Source organism: Grampus griseus (assembly GCF_964374135.1).
Source record: "Grampus griseus genome assembly, chromosome: 7".
Lineage (NCBI taxonomy): Eukaryota > Metazoa > Chordata > Mammalia > Artiodactyla > Delphinidae > Grampus > Grampus griseus.
The window spans coordinates 9,240,325-9,257,373 of record NC_139001.1 but is presented as its reverse complement, the minus strand read 5'-3'; the positions used below and the strand labels follow the sequence as shown (position 1 = coordinate 9,257,373).

Sequence of the window (17,049 nt, the reverse complement as noted above, 5' to 3'; positions counted from 1 at the left end):
GCCTAAAGAACAACAATGACTCCATTGAACTAGAAATTAAAAGAATGAAGAGTGCTCCCAGGCTATCTGGGGCTCCTAATGCCACTGAACAAACAGGCAAAAAAAAAAAAAAAATCCCCAAATGGGCATTACTGTGTTGGCTCTGGTGATTAATCATGTTTATTAGAGAAAAATAGAGTTGCTTGTTCACAGTGGAATTACAGAGAAGTATTTCTGGAACCCGGACCATCCCTGCAAGTGCTTTGTTTTTTCTTTTTCTTTTCTTGGGGGTGGCTCCACTGCGTAGCTTGCAGGATCTTAGTTCCCCAAGCAGGGAGGAATCCCCTGGGATGGAACCCCTGGCCCCTGCGGTGGAAGTGCAGAGTCCTGACCACTGGACAGCCAGGGATTCCCCTCTGTGAGTGCCTTCTAATACTGGCTTGTTCAATGGCAAAACTTATTTAAAGAAGACTAAAGCATCTTCTACCTGAGAGATCAAGAAGTACTCACACCCAGCAGGAACCGGAGACGGTTTGGATCACCTCAGCAAGTATAGCAGCTTGACCAGTTGAGGTGCTGGCTGAGAACAAAAGGATGGTGGAAAGAGTAGTAGAATGAGAAAATTACAAACACAACTCCTGCTTGTGACCAGTTGCAGAACCTAGGACTATAGTAGCTCCCTATATTTTCTTCCTCACCCAGTGATATGTACATGTTTAAAAAATTTATTTATTTTTGGCTGCGTTGGGTCTTCGTTGCTGCGCGCGGGCTTTTCTCTAGTTGCAGCGAGTGGGGGCTACCCTTCGTTGCGGTGTGCGGGCTTCTCATTGCGGTGGCTTCTCTTGTTGTGGAGCACGGGCTCTAGGCACGCAGGTTTCAGTAGTTGTGGCACGCAGGCTCAGTAGTTGTGGCGCATGGACTTAGTTGCTCCACGGCATGTGGTATCTTCCTGGACCAGGGCTCGACCCCGTGTCCCCTGCATTGGCAGACGGATTCCTAACCACTGCACCACCAGGGAAGCCCTGATATGTACATTTATATGTAAACCAATATTTTCCTCTTTCCCTTTCTTCTATTATTTTATACAGGGCAAGTCGGTACTGGTTAACTTTATAATTCTAGGATACAAAGATGAACTGGGATTAACTAGAGGTAACAAACACTACCCAGAGGTTTGTAGTGACTGCTGGGATTTGGCGGGAGTGAGGTGGAGGTGAAGGCAGAGAATAAACGCATTGTCACCGTATGAGGGGCAGTTGCTTTGCGTTAGGTGGAGCATTGCTACTGCCGTCATTGGGAAGTTTACGTGTGAGAGGAAGGGTCTGTATGTGTGAGAAGAAGGGTCTGTATGGATAAGAACAGCCAGGAGGTCAGACAGAGGAGACATGCAGTGGGCTGGCTGGCTTCACGCCCGTTTGAGCTCCCTCACACTACACGGAGTTGCCTTTGTGTGCTGTGAAGGTAAGAAAGATAAAAGCTACATTTCATGGATGCCTTTGCAAGTAGTGTCTTGGGCGTAGCCTGGGCTCTGTCAAGTTGACCCATGTGCAAGAGTCTTGGAAGGAAGAGGTGAGCCAGGTGGGGCAGCCTCCGTGCTTTTCCTGCCAGCATGGCGCTGAGGCCTGTAGGGGAGGTTCTAGGGTCCGGTCCAAGGCGTTAGCACATCTTTAGGTGCTGAGTGTTGGGGAGCAGAAGCAGTGAGATTTCCACTAGAACAGTCTGGGTTTCTTGTTTCGTTTTTTAATCTGACTACTGAGTTGTTTTTTTTTTTTTTTTTTTGCTGTACGCGGGCCTCTCACTGTTGTGGCCTCTCCCGCTGCGGAGCACAGGCTCCGGATGCGCAGGCTCAGCAGCCATGGCTCACGGGCCCAGCCGCTCCGCGGCATGTGGGATCTTCCCAGACTGGGGCACAAACCTATGTCCCCTGCATCGGCAGGTGGACTCTCAACCACTGCGTCACCAGGGAAGCCCTGATTTTTTTTAAAATTAATTTTTATTGGAGTATAGTTGCTTTACAATGTTGTGTTAGTTTCTGCTGTACAGCAAAGTGAATCAGCTACATGTATACATACATCCACTCTTTTTTGGATTTCCTTCCCATTTAGGTCACCACAGAGCACCGAGTAGAGTTCCTATGCTATACAGTAGGTTCTCATTAGTTATCTATTATATATTTTTTAATTTTTTAAAAATGTTTTTGGAATAGACAAAGTCTTTATAGGCATATAAACAAAGGCAGAAACCATATATAAAAGACTATTAGGGCTTCCCTCGTGGTGCAGTGGTTAAGAATCCACCTGCCAGTACCGGGGGTACGGGTTTGAGCCCTGGTCCAGGAAGATCCCACATGCCGTGGAGCAACTAAGCTCATGCGTCACAACTACTGAGCCTGCGCTTTAGAGCCCGCGAGCCACAACTACTGAGCCTGTGTGCCACAACTCCTGAAGCCCACACGCCTAAAGCCCGTGCTCCGCAACAAGAGAAGCCACCACAATGAGAAGCCCGTGCACCGCAACAAAGAGTAGCCCCTGCTTGCTGCAACTAGAGAAAGCCTGCACACAGCAACGAAGACCCAATGTAGCCAAAAATATAAATTAATTAATTAATTAATTTTGAAAAAGACTATTAGATTTGATTCTATCCCCGTAAACAAAATTTAAAAAAATTTTAATTTGCACATGTAAAAGTAATAACCCTTGACCACCTGGAGGGGTGGGATAGGGAGGGTGGGAGGGAGGGAGACGCAAGAGGGAAGAGATATGGAAACATATGTATATATATAACTGATTCATTTTGTTGTAAAGCAGAAACTAACACACCATTGTAAAGCAATTATACTCCAATAAAGATGTTACCAAAAAAAAAAAAAAGTAATAACCCAAACTTTAGAAAGAAAATAAGCAACATATGATTAACTTTGCAGAATTATTATAAATTGGTAAGTAAAAGACTAATAATACCATAATACAAAAATGAACAGAGATTATGAACAATTAGCAAAAGAGGAAATACAGAAATCAACAAAGTTCGACAAAGCAATCTCATAAGTAAACAAAGAAATGTAAATTAAAAGAAGACACCTTTATAGCCAACGAAGTCTGAGGATTTATTTTGCATGGTGATGCTCTGTTCACACTACTCTAGGAATTATAAGTCAGGAAACACTTTCTACAGGATACTTTAATGGTATATATTCAATTCTTTTGAAAAGTTAAATTTTTAAGAATGTACTTTAAAGAAAATCATGTGTTAATAAACATATATGTAACAAGGGTATTTATAGTAGAATTATTTTTAATCATTAATTATCTATTTTATACATCTAGCTGCTGTTATTCCTGGCTGTAGAGCATTGAACGTTTCCCTCTGGTTTTACTAGATATTCTGTGAGCTTCCTGTTGCCTGTACTGAATCCCTCTCAGCTTAAACAACATAGAATATGTTCTGTGGTCTGAAACAAGGGGCCCTGTCCAGTACCATAGGTGTTCCATACAGTTTGGATGGATGGATGAATGGAGGAATGAATAGGCTATTGAAAATTGTGGGGCAGCTTATCTCCACACTAAATGGACCAAACTATAGTCACTTTAGTTTGTATTTCTCTTTTCTATTTCTTCCCTTATTGTTAGTTTCGCAACCCGTTGTTCTCTGCTTTCACTACTCTGCCTCTGATGGCATCAACCAGCCTTCTAATTTGCTGTGTCTAGACTGCTGAGGGCTAAAGGCTGTACACGAAACTAAAACAAATTCTAAGGAAAGGAAGAATGATTAGTGAGTGTAGGCCTTTTCTGCAGAACCCCCACCCCCACCCCCCGCCCCCGCCTTTCTAAATAGAGCCCAACTGGATTCAGTATTCTGGAGTTGGAGGGACTTTACCATGCCTGTCTGCTTCTCCTATTTAAGTGTTAAAGTTGCCCTCTAATTTTAAATAGTGAAGTAATTAGTTCAACCTAATTTTTGTCAGATCAACTCTCTTTATTATTCACAGACACAGGGTCTGCACAGATCATTATCCATAGATAATCTTGTTTCCCACCATTATTGACCTTCCAGCGGCCCATCTGCTTCTTGTGTTTCTTTGCCTCCTTGTAAGAGGAGTCTTTGTGAGTTGCTCCAGGGGGCCGTGTCTGGGAGGGTCTGAGCAGGAAGCAGGAGCCTCAGCCCACAAGCTCTGCACCGCTCCCCACCCCCCACCAGTTTAAAGGAACTGTGGGCTCCTTAATGATCCTCTGTCATGCCTATTCTTTCCACTGCTGGATTTTCACATGTGACAGGAGAATCAGGTTGGTGATGAACTTCCCTGAGCGCACAATTGGCACAGGAAGGATGGAGCCAGGAAGCGTTCTGGGGCCCACGTGAGACCCTTCTTTGAGCACATTTCATATTACCGGAGTTATCACTACGCAGCGTCAAATATCCAAGCACCTTTCAATGTTCCTAGTCTTGCATACAGGTACCAAAGAGTCACGGCTATCTCTAAGGTCGGAAATAATACATGTAATGGAAGCTTTAACTTTAGGAAAGATTTGGGGCATGGAAGCAAGGGATTAGGAAATCTCCTGTTAAGAGTGCTTAGTAGCAGAAGACTGATGGGACTTCCCTGGTGGTCCAGTGGTTAAGACTCCACGCTTCCATTGCCGGGGATGTGGATTAGATCCCTGGCTGGAGAACTAAGATCCCACATGCCCAGCAGTGCGGCCAAAAAAAAAAAAAAAAAAAGTAGCGGGAGACTGATGAACATAGTTGCCGTAAATGATAGTGACGATTGAAAAAGTCCTAGTAGGAAATCTTGGGTAAATGGAAGCTGAACTCTGGCAGCTTTGAACTTGGAGGGAGGGCAAAGTGGTCTTGTGCAGATATTGGGCCAGAGGGGTCTTGTCTGTCCTTAACTTCACGGCCCTCAGGTAAAGGCCCAGACTGCAGAAGAACATCCCTGGGAAGATTATTCCCAGAGAACGGCTCCCTTTGCCATGTGTCTGGCAGGCTTGGGGAGCGACTGCATCTTGTAGGCCACTCTGTTGCATGGTGTGATGTCATGCATGCAAAGGACTCCGAATAAAACATGAGGACGGGACCCTGGCACCAGGAATGTGTAAATTTTAGGTGTGCTGGCTGGCAGTCTCCGAGGGCTGCTTGTCCGCTTCAATGCGGTTCGCTACTGAGTAGCCCGCAGTGACCTACGGTGTCCGCTGTACAAGCCCGGGGAGAGGTGACTCAAGCAAGGGTTAAACATGAAGCTGAGCAGGAGTTAGCAACGCTTTTCCTCGAGAAACTGCTGCAGCCCTCGGTGAAGACTAGTTGACCACACCATTATCAGCCTGTTACGTGGCTAACTGGAAGTTCACCACATAATGTTGCATGTGTAAACTTAACCATATCATGTTGTATGTGTACTGTTTATAACTGTGTCACATTTTGCATCTTTTTTTTTAAACTTTTTATTTTATATTGTAGTATAGTTGATTAACAATGTTGTGTTCGTTTCGGGTGTACACCAAAGTGACTCAGTTATACATATACATGTATCTATTCTTTTTCAAATTTTGCATCTTAAATGAGATCAGGACTTGATTTATTCCATTAATCGAATATTTCTTCATCCTTTAGATACTTGTGCACTTGCCTCTCCTCAAAGAGGAAGTTTCTGGAGTCAGAACTGTGTCTGGCACACCTTTGTGCACCCGTGGTGTTTCCTCCGTTGTCTCACAGGCAGCAGGGGTTGGATAGTGATGTTGTGAGTGAGTGAACTTTTCCTTAACCCATGTATGATGTCACCCACCTCTGACTTTTTCCACCCACAGTTGTGCACGTCAGGCAAACTGTGGGAGCAGATCGTCCAGTCTGCCTGTGACCACATCACCCCAGAAATGAGAGCCTTGGCTCAGGAAATGGGCTGGAGACAGATGTTCTTCACCAACAAGCTGCAGCTCCAGCGGCACCTCCGCAAGAGGATACAACAACAAGGAAGCCAGAGGAGCAGTGAGCTCTAGGGTCACACATTCCTACCTGCAGGAGAGTTGAGGCATGGCTGTGTTTTCCATCTGTGTCCAAACCTCTTCTGCTGCCTTTGATTAAGAACTAAGGTTTTGTTGATTCAAGAAGCCATAGAGTACTCGCACACAAATGCAGCACACCGCCTCTGCTGGGCTTTGCCCGAACCACGGTCCCTGCCACAGGGAGGGTCAGCTCATGGCCCCAGCATAGGGGCAGCAGGACAGGAGGCGCCCATGCCCTGCCACCCATCAGAAAAGAGGCTTCTGCTGTATGGTAACAAACAATAAATGATTATTAGCAGGTTTTTATTACGTATGTATTTTATCTAGGCGTTGGAAAGGGGAACACGGCTTTTGAATTATTTCCTGGTGTCTGTCATCTGAATCCATCCATGAGTAGGTGGCTGCATGTCCCCATAGGGAACTGTGAGGGGACAGGGGCAGCGGGAGACACTCCTGCTGAGTGCAGCTGCCTTCCTGACTCTGCTCCGCTAAGATGGTATTCAGGTCCCCCACCCTCGGGACCCGGGATGCCAGGCTCCATCCCCCCTCGTGAACAGCCTCTGATCTGGCCCTGGGACATGGCCGGAGAGAATTCTAGACATTCTGCTTGCAGACCTCGTGCAGAGTCCAACTTCCCAGGACTTTACGTTGTCAAATAAACCCATAAATATTTCTAAGAGAGGTGCGGCTTCCCCAAAGAAATGTGGACAGTTACCGCTATTATAACAGGGATTTTTTGGGGGGAGGGTGTTTGATTTTTATTTTATAAAAATTTTATATAAAATTTTATTGTATAAAAATTTTAATACAATTTTTAAAGGTTACTTTCCACTTACAGTTATTACAAAATATTGGCTATATTCCCTGTGTTGTACAATACATCCTTGAGCCTATCTTATACCTGATAGTTTGTACCTCCTTCTTCCCCACCCCTGTATTGCCCCTCCCCCTCCCCATCCCCACTGGTAACCACTAGTTTGTTCTCTAGATCTGTGAGTCTGCTTCTTTTTTGGTTATATTCACCAGTTTGTTGTGTTTTTTAGATTCCACATGTGAGTATAACAGGGAATTTTTAAAACACAGGCTGTGGGTAACTGAGTGAAAACCCAAGTACATTTTGTATTCTGTTAAGTTGGCAGAGGGGCAAAAGTGGTACAGTTTCAGGGGAGAAAATTCTACCTCCCTGAGATGGGTTATTTAACAATTGTTTTCTTCCTACTTTCTCATGGCAATTAAGTACCCAGACAAGGCACTCACAGCAGCAAATAGTCTCGTGACTCCTTTTAGGCTACAGAGCAAAGTAGCTCTCAACCTCCCATCACCTTATCAACGCCATGAGCTCTTCCTGCCTGCAATCTCCACTTCGCTACATAGAAAAATAATGCCCTCCCAACCCCGCGCTTGCCTCCCGCTAGAGGAACTTCCTGTGATGCCCTGGAATCTCCCAAATGGTGGGGAAGAAGGGGACTTTGGCTGTCCTCCCCTCCTCACTCCTTCTGGAACAGCTCCATAGCCATAGCTTAATGACAGATTCTTTCTTTTCTGTTTTACTAAACCTGGATTCATATCAGATCAGACTTTAACCCCCATCCACACACCCTTAACACTCAGTCTTGGATTTCCAGGGACATCTGTGAAATCAAATGCAGTCTCCTTCCTGCAGATGAAGAGCCTGTCAAAGTTGTGTCTGGTGGCTAGCAGGCAGGCAGAGGGCCCATGCTTCTGTGCGGCTCCCGCTGCCTCGTTTCGCCCGGAAGTTACAGACTTCACTCCGGGCCAGGTTTTCAGTGACAGGTTAATACCACGTGTATACGGCAGCTGTGTGTGTGCACAGCATAACTGCGTAGATACCAAATTACAACCCATTTGTAACATCGATGCAAAATGCCAACAGCTTAAAAAATTTCATGTGTAATGTTTTATCAACTGAGTTCTGAAAGCTTATGGGCATGTATAATAATCTAGATTCGACATGAATCAGTAAGAACACATATATGGCCATTTGAAAACTTACTATCTATATAAAAGATAAGATAAATATAGATGCTGAAAGCTAAATAATTAAAAATGAGTTGTTAATATGTTGGCTACTTTAAAGTAATAGTTAAATAGCATAGGTTATTAGATTATTTCAATAATTATTTGTCCTCATAATTTGAGTGCCTTATTACCTTATTATAATTATTTTTACTAAAATAGGAGCAGTATCATCAACCTAAAATCCTGCGCGGCACCAGCACTCCCAGTGGTCTATCATTTTGCCTCTCTCTCCCGCCTCAATAGGGAGGCGGTGATGGTTTGCCTCTCTGCCTCTGTTGACAGCTTTCATGTGGACGGATAAATCTGCTTCGTTCATGACATATTTCAGAGTAAAATGTCACAGCATTTTATACTTTTGCCTTTTCTCATCTCTTCACTCAAAAGCGTTTCTACTCGGCTCTCATTCACCATTGTAATTGTAAAAGTAAAATACTGATATTTTCTGATGATTTATATATTTAGTGTTATAAGAGCAATCTATTGTTTTTTTAAATTAATTAATTAATTTATTTTTGGCTGCGTTGGGTCTTCATTGCTGCGTGCGGGCTTTCTCTAGTTGAGGCGAGCGGGGGCTACTCTTCCTTGCGATGCACCGGCTTCTCATTGTGGTGGTTTCTCTTGTTGCAGAGCACGGGCTCTAGGCACACAGGCTTCAGTAGTTGTGGCACGCGGGCTCAGTAGTTGTGGCTCACAGGCTCTAGAGCGCAGGCTCAGTAGCTGTGGCACGTGGGGTTAGTTGCTCCATGGCATGTGGGATCTTCCTGGACCAGGGCTTGAATCCGCATTGGCAGGCGGATTCTTAACCACTGTGCCACCAGGGAAGTCCAAGAACAATTTATTAACAATAGCAAATGTGAATATTTAATTTATAAACTAAAAAATAAATATATTATACTCAATGTCAACTTCTATTGCTGCTTTTTTTCCTGAACAGGTTGGCATAGTACATGCATTAAACCTCGATTATATGGAATCCACAATGTTTTGTTTTATTGAGTAGGGCCAAGAATTTAGGCTGTGATTATATTTGGGGGAGGGGTGGGAAGCAGGGGTCGGGTCAAATCACTAATTACCACTTGTTGCTGTTTTCTGAGCTGCTTGTGTACAAGATGGTCATCAGCCCTCATTTATTACCCAAACCAACTGCCCAGCTGCTGAAGAATAATATCAAAAGACCTTACATAAAACATCTGTGCAGCATAGTTTTTTGCTCTGAGCTTTAGTGTAATGACCTCTATCTTCAGTTTGTGTTGTGATATGATACAGTGTGAGAGAGAATCCAAGCTTTTCGACTCTGAACAGTTGGCTTCCACTTGAAATGGATGCCTTTGGCTGGATGTTAAATAGTATGGTTGGACCATACTAAAGAAAGGTGTGCACCTGCAGTTAAAAGCATTCTATTACGTAGCAGGTCATTTTACAAAGTAAAATTAACATCTTAGCTTTACATGTTTATTGTTTTGAAATGAGATCGTCTGTACACTGGGATAGCATTCTTTCGCCCTGGCAACATGGAACCCTCAGGGATGGGAGCTACGAAGGACTTGCTGTTTCCTGCTTATCACGTTCCCTCAAACAGAGATCTTCATTCAGAAAAGCTATTTTCCATTGGGAAATCTGTTCTGCCCATCCAGAAAGTCTGAGAGCCATAGATCATGGTCACGGACTGAGTTGGAATAACCTTAGGAACAATAATAATAATAGCAACTTCCATTGATTGTCTACTGGTTACCAAGAAATAAACAGGTAGTAACCGATTTAATTCTTACGGCAACCCTTGAAGGTAAGTGATGATATTTCTGTCTTATAGACCAGGGGTCTATAAACTATGGCATACATCTAATCTAACCAGCCACCTGTTTCTGTATATGAAGTTTTATTGTGCCACGGTTTATGACACACAGTGACAGAGTTAGATAGCCACAATATAGACTGTATGGCCGGCAAAGCCTAAATAATTCTCAGGGAGGGCAAGTTAATTTTCCAAAGGTTTTATGACTAATAAGTGGTAAAGCTGAGATTCAACTCTATGCCTACTGAGTCTATGTTCTTAACCACAAACGCCACACCACCTCTCCTTTCAGAGCCAAAACCACGTTTGGCCAGTGCAACTTGAAAAGGTGATGGAATTTGCCCAAGGTCATATTTGAAATTATAAAGGGGAGGACCTTGAGTGTACTATGAGAGACCATACTAATTTAGTTGGCCAGAGAATGTTCCAAGCTTTTGATGAACTAAATTGTTGCCCATTTTTCTATAAATAAATATTGTAAACTTATTTAAATACTAATAAATAAATTCTTCTTCAAGGCCCTTAGATGCTCTTAGGGAAAACCAGGGAAAGGACTGAATAACAGAGTGGAACATGGCTCACTGGGACCTTCCCAAACTCAGTCCTCTCTTCTTCCTGATACTTTCCTCCACTGGGGACCAGGCCTTCCCAAGGAACTCGCACCTCTTTCCACTTCACCTGACAGTGGACGAGGCTACCCAGTGCCAATTTGAGACCTTCGGCCCGACTCTCTCTGTTTTCATTGTCAGAAGTCCACACAGTTCATCTGTAGCATCTTTAATGCATTGCCAGTGATCTGCTCTCTGCCCTGACTCAGTTTCCCTTTCTTAGACGCTGATGGCTCATTAGCTTTAAAAAAGGGAGATTAGAAATCTCGTTCTTAGCTCACAGCTGCACCATCTAAGCCTAAACATGAAGAAAAAGATGAATCAGAAATCTACTAAAAAAGTGTAAATATGAAACAAAATATGACTCAAAAGCTATCTATTCCACGGCTTTATCATGTTAAAATTTTACCTTTTTGGTACCTTCTAAGTTGTGGCATCATTTTAAGAGACATCATTCAGAGTCTAAAGAAAGAGGAATTGAATATTTTAAATGTAAATGTGATGAGTTCATTAAAAGCCAAAAATTGATTGTTATAGCTTTTCAACCCAGAGAGGCAAAGCCATTGAAGTACCCTGCAGGGTAGGTGACTGTGCAGGGTACTTCATCACAGGAAGTGCCTCTGGCACCCAGAGAAAGACATGTAAGCCTTACAGCTGACACTGCTGCATGCTGGCTGGATGGAGGGTCCGCAGAAGAAATTACAGCAGCGCCACTTTGTAATGATACAGTAGCTTGTCAGATCAAAGATTTAGCTGCAAACGGGAAGGCTGAGTTAATATCTTCTCTGCAGAATTGTACTTCTGTCTCACAAATGGACAAATCAATAGATGTGGCTGGACTCGCTGTTTTGCTTGTGTTCATCTAGTATCACACCAACTAGACAAAGATCTTTTATGTGAATGCTTGGAAGGAAACACAAGGGGTGCTGAACCTTTCAAAATACTGAATAACTTGATTCACTCTCGTGGTTGATCCTGGAGCAGCTGTGTTGAGGTTTGCACTGATGGTGCAGCAGCAGTGGTGGGTGCTGCTAATGTCTTGGCACGAGTCAAAGCCATGCCACCAAAACACACCAGAGGTTATTGTATTTTTCATTGCTATGCTTGCAGTCAAATAATGGCCAGATTCACTTAAGGACATCCTTGAGGAAACAGTAAAAATGACCACCTTTTATGAAGTCTTTACTCTTGACTGCACATCTTTTTAATATCCTGCGTGACAAAATTGTTACCAAGCCAAACTTGGGTCCACTTGAGTGGCAAAGCCAATCTACTGACAACCCGGTTGTGGTGAAGGAAAGTGCAGTGTTTATTGCAGGGTACCACGCAAGGAGAACAGGCAGCTCATGCTTAAAAAACCCCAATTCTGATAGCTTTCGGGGAAGGGTTTTTAAAGACAGTGTGAGGGAAGGGGTCACAGGGTGTGTGGTCAGCTCACGCACAGTTCTCTGATTGGTCGATGGTGATGTAATAGGATGAAGTTTTGGGAATCTCAGTCATCAACCTTCTGGTTCCAACTCGTCTGGGGTCTACACTGCTGGTGGTCAGCATGCAGTTAACTTCTTCCACCTGGTGGGGGTTTTAGTATCTGCAAAACAACTCAAGGATATGGCTTGGGAAATTATCTATAGCCCTTGATGAAGAACTAAAGGTCCTTGACTTTGTTTTATGGCTAACCCATTATTATTTTTGACTTGCTTGACTGCTTTCCTTTCTTTCTGCATTTTCTCAGTTCTCTGATTAAATTTGCTCTTTGGAACGCAGGGAAGGCCTAGCAGGCTAGAGCTTTTTTACAAATAAGAGGTGAGGGATGTGGGGTGGGGGTGGGGGGGGTGTCCCTGGGAAGGCCCTGCAGGATCCTGCTTGGTTTCGAAATGGAAAATATGCACAAGGCACATCAGCTGCAAATCGAAGTCCATCGGTTGTCTTGAGGAAAAGCACTTGTGTAACTGAGTTGCAAACTCAACTATGGAGTTTTCGTGAAATACCATGTTTATGTTTGGCAGATACATTATTGAAAATGAGACTGTCACTTCAAGAAAAATAACTGCAGTATTTGTTGCCAATGATAATATTTAAGCTTTCCAAAGGAAATAAGAATTCTGGAAAACTTATATCAACCTCCATGAGCTTGTCCACTTCCCAGTTGAGATATAATTCACATATCATAAAATTCACCCTTTTAAAGTACATAATTCAATGGTTTTTATATATTCAAAAATTTGTGAAACTATCACCATTATCTAGTTTTGTCACCCCCAAAAGATACCACGTGCCAATTCCTCTCTCCTCCTAGCCTCTGGCAACCACTAATACACTTTCTGTCTATGGATTTGCATATTCTGGACATTTCATATAAATGGAACCACACAATTATCATATGATTTAAAAAAATATTGTTTGAGATATGAAAACATTTGGAAGATCTACAAAACTCAGTAGATTAGTATTTTCCAAATTACTAAAGCATTATGTTACAAAATCCTAAATGGGCAAAAGAGTCATTCACAGTGCAAAACAGGCTTTTAATGTAACGTTTTACAAAAAGTTATATGATATGGTGTCAGATTACACAGTGCAAATAACCTTTAAGAAATACCACTTGTTGAGTTTTGTTGTGGTATCAAAAAAAAACAACCACACTACAATTATCTGAAAAGACTATTAAAATAAATACTCCTCTCTTTCCAACTACATATAGGTATGAGGCTGAATTTCCTTCATATATGTCAATCAAAACCATATATCAAAACAGATTGAATGTAGAAGCAAACATAAGAACACAGCTGTCTTCTATTGTGCCAGATATTAAAGAAATTGGCAAAAATGTAAAAAAATGCTGCTATTCTTACTAAAAAAAATTTTGGGAAGTATGGTTACTTTTCAAAAAAATCTTATTTGTACTAACATAGTAGGCTCTTTATTATTTTAAAATGAAGCAATACTAAATAATTTTAAAAATTTCTCAGTTTCACTTTCTAATATGGTAAATATCAATAAGATACAGCCTACAAAAACAAAAGATCTTTGGGACTTCATTGGTTTTCAGGACTGTAGCATGGACCTGAGACCCAAAAGTTTGAGAACTGTAAGTTTAGCACTTGTCTGCATCTTTCATTTGACAAACAGACATACCTTAGGGATTGTTCTGCATTCGTTTTATTGAACCTCTCTGTGTCTTTTATATTATTAATTACAGTTTCATTTAAACAGGTTACAAGTCTCATCTCCCTTAGCTTTGTTATTGCATCATCACTTCCAGCAATAGCAGCTTCCTCTGCACGCGGGCCAGTCGAGGGCAGGCACTTGGCATCAGCCTGCCTTGTTCTAATAGGAGCCCAGTTTACATCTGTTGAATGGAAAGAGACTAGGGAGACAGACAGTGGAATAAAAATACTATACACTAGGAGTGCTCCATGGATAGTAATTAATCAGAATGTCATATGCATAAAAGGAGATAATCAATGTGAGGGAGTCAGGAAAAGCATTTGAAATTGATTGGAGGTAGGGAGGAGTGTTTATCACAATATTACACACTATGGGCAAAAATTAGAAGCACCTAAATGGCTAACAATTGGGAATTTGTTTTTAAACCATTATCGTTTATACAATCATTAAAAATGATGTTGCAGATAGGTATTTGCCATCTGGAGTTTTTTTGACTTAAACTGACCGTTTTTCCTCCCTCCTCTCTGCCTCATCTCCTCACCCCTTAAAAAAAGAGTTGACAGAATAACATTATCAAAACTGTGTTTAATGCCTCAGTTGTGCTGGAGTGAAAAAAATGGTTGAGACCACTGTACTGAAGATGCACATCTACTGATACGGAAAGATGTCCTTGATAGAGTGTTCATGCAAAGAACAAATTATAATTTGCTTTATAATTTATAATAAAATTTAATTATAAATTATACTTTAAAAGTATAAAATTGTTTTTGAGAAACACATGCACAAACAGTAAAAGGGTATAAAAGATATTGCAATGATTATATCTGGGTACTGGAAGTACATTTAAATTTTTTCTTCTTATTTTTACACTCACTTCAATATACTAATATATACTTATTTGCTTACCAAATTCAGTGTATTAATAAACATGTAACATAATACTTTTGTAACAGGAAAACAAATTATTTTTAATTTGTTAAAATATAACAGAGCTCTCAAGCTTCTCTTTATCAAGGTGTTACACTAGTAGTCATTTATCAAAAGAAAAAAACAATGCTAATAAACTCATTTTGGCTTTTTCAAAAAAAAGAAAGAAATTGATTGGAATGTTTTACACTTAAATATGCTGAGAGCTGGTCTCCAGTTTTAGTGAGCATAAAAGTCAACTGATAAGCTTATTTATTGGGTTGGCCAAAAAGTTCTTTTGGGTGTTTCTGTGACATCTTATGAAAAACCCGAACGAACTTTTTGGCCAGTCCAATACAAGGCAGATATCTTGGTCCCATCCTCCAAGATTCCAATTCATTAGGTTTTAAATAGCCCCAGGAATCTGTATTTAAAACAATTTTGGATACAAGTTTTAAATTGAAAAATCCTCATGTGCATAAGGGAAAAAGTCAGGCCCACCCCAGAGCCCAAACTTCCCTCCCCAGAGCTGAACACTGTTAATGTTTCCTTCTGTTTCCTTCCAGAAATGTTCTATATATATATATATATATATATATATATATATATATATATATATATATATATATATATATATATACAAGCCATATGAATAACCTTTTTTGTAGTTAGCAAAAATGTAATTGGGGGTACATTAAACATGTCTTGCTTTTTTTCTCTTAGCAATATATCTTGGATACTGTTGTCTAATTTTACATATGAATCGGTCTTTTTTTTTTTTAACAGTTGCATAAATACCATACTCTAACAGTTCCCATTGATGGACATTTAAATTATTTCCAGTCTTTTATATAACAAACAATAAATCAAAAAATCCTTGTTCATTTGTCTTTGTTCATATGTAGGAAAAAATTTTAGAAATGCATTTGCTGGATTATAGGGTGTGTGCATTTTAAATTTTGTAGCTGAACTTGGCCCTTCTAACAATCACGCTCAGTGATTCTCTCTCGGTGGTTTTATAACCATACCTAGAGAAAAACTCTTCCAGGGGAAAGAACCAAACAGATAATTATCACTTATATTTTAGGAGTTTTCCTCTTAAAGATAAGAAAATAAAGATTTTGTACAAAAACTCACTGACCATCTTTAAAGAGGACAAAATTTATTTAGTTTTATGTAAATAAAAAGTATTTGGATATGTGAGGGGAAACCTATAAAGCACATAACAAATATACAATCAACCCTATATATCATCAGGATACATTTAAACAGGAAATAATGTATTTGCTGTAATTCTTTATAAGCATTCTCTTTTTTTTCTGTTGGCAACATGAATATTGCAAGTAGGTTTTACTTTTGTCTTTGTAAAACAGGGACTTGATTTGGTAGAGATCACCACTTCTAAAAATATGGTAAATCAACAAACAACTGGACAGACTGAACATAAGCAGGTCTCACTTGGATATTTAACTAAAGCTGGGTCATTGGATAAAAAGTTCGTATTTGTGATGCACAACTAGTAGTGCAAGCATCAAAATGCATCAGCTGTATAGCACCATTCCCAGTATTTAACACCGCCTCTTGTTAATTTGGTATTGTCAGTAAATAAAAGTAAGGGAGTAATGTAGTCAGTTTTAAAACACACAACATGTTTTTCAATCTATCATCCTAATTTAATGGTAAATATATATAGAGAAAAACGTTGCCTCAGCATTTAAGATTACCTTTATCAAAAACAGAGAGCTGGGTTCTTTCACAGCAGCCAAAGATGTCATGATAACAAACGGGTCATTGTGTTGGACCAAATGGAGTACGACATGCAATTTATTATCTATAATAATTTACAGGCAATTCTTGAATCATTGGAGGTAATATTGCATATGTTAGCCATGCTTTTGTTTCTCCTTTCCATTAGCCACCTTTTATGATTATTGTTATTTTGGTGGTCCCTTTCATTACCCAACCCCTCCCACTAGACATTAGAGCAGGAAATAGTGGAGATGAAACAAAAAGGAATCGTGTCCATGTAATCACTTGTTAACAGCTCTAAAGGGTTTGGTGGAGTAAAAGACTGAAATGGATGGCTAAAATTAGGCTGGGGTAACATTCTGTGACTCCAATTACTAGTACCATTCCTGCCTCTAATTACCAAGGATAACTGAGAATGGTCTGTACTCACTTTAGATAAATTTGACCCAAGACACTGGCCATGATATTAAAGCATTTTTGTGTGTGTGTGATGAGCAAATTGTAAGTGGAAATTTAAATAGTTCTAAAATATGTGTAAACAAGTAAGGCAGCCAGAAATTTCAGAATGATTCTGGGAAGAACATTCTGCAGTGTGAAACATGTTTGGCTTAGAAAAATAGAGATCTCCGATAAAGGAAGAGCATTACGTGATATCACGGATCACAGTTATCTTCTGTTTGAAATCAATCAAGAGAACTATTTTAAAAACTGTGCTGAGCTCAGGCAGATGAACCGTCCATAGAACAGCAAGACACTGGAGAAGGGCTATTTGTTACCACTACTGCAATGTCAAGTGCACAGACATTTGGAC

The 17,049-nt window shown here is 40.8% G+C and overlaps 1 protein-coding gene across 1 annotated transcript in view; it reads left to right on the top strand.

Annotated features, from left to right (window-relative positions):
- The window catches only part of FBXO36 (F-box protein 36), a gene marked incomplete at its 5' end in the record, with an annotated part of 100,877 nt that extends 94,622 nt beyond the window's left edge, over positions 1-6,255 (top strand). The window contains one exon of the mRNA XM_082658096.1: positions 5,781-6,255. Coding sequence (XP_082514222.1) covers positions 5,781-5,969 — 189 coding nt within the window. The 3' untranslated portion in view covers positions 5,970-6,255. The remainder of the gene's footprint in view (positions 1-5,780) is intronic.
- Between the last annotated feature and the right edge of the window lie 10,794 nt (positions 6,256-17,049).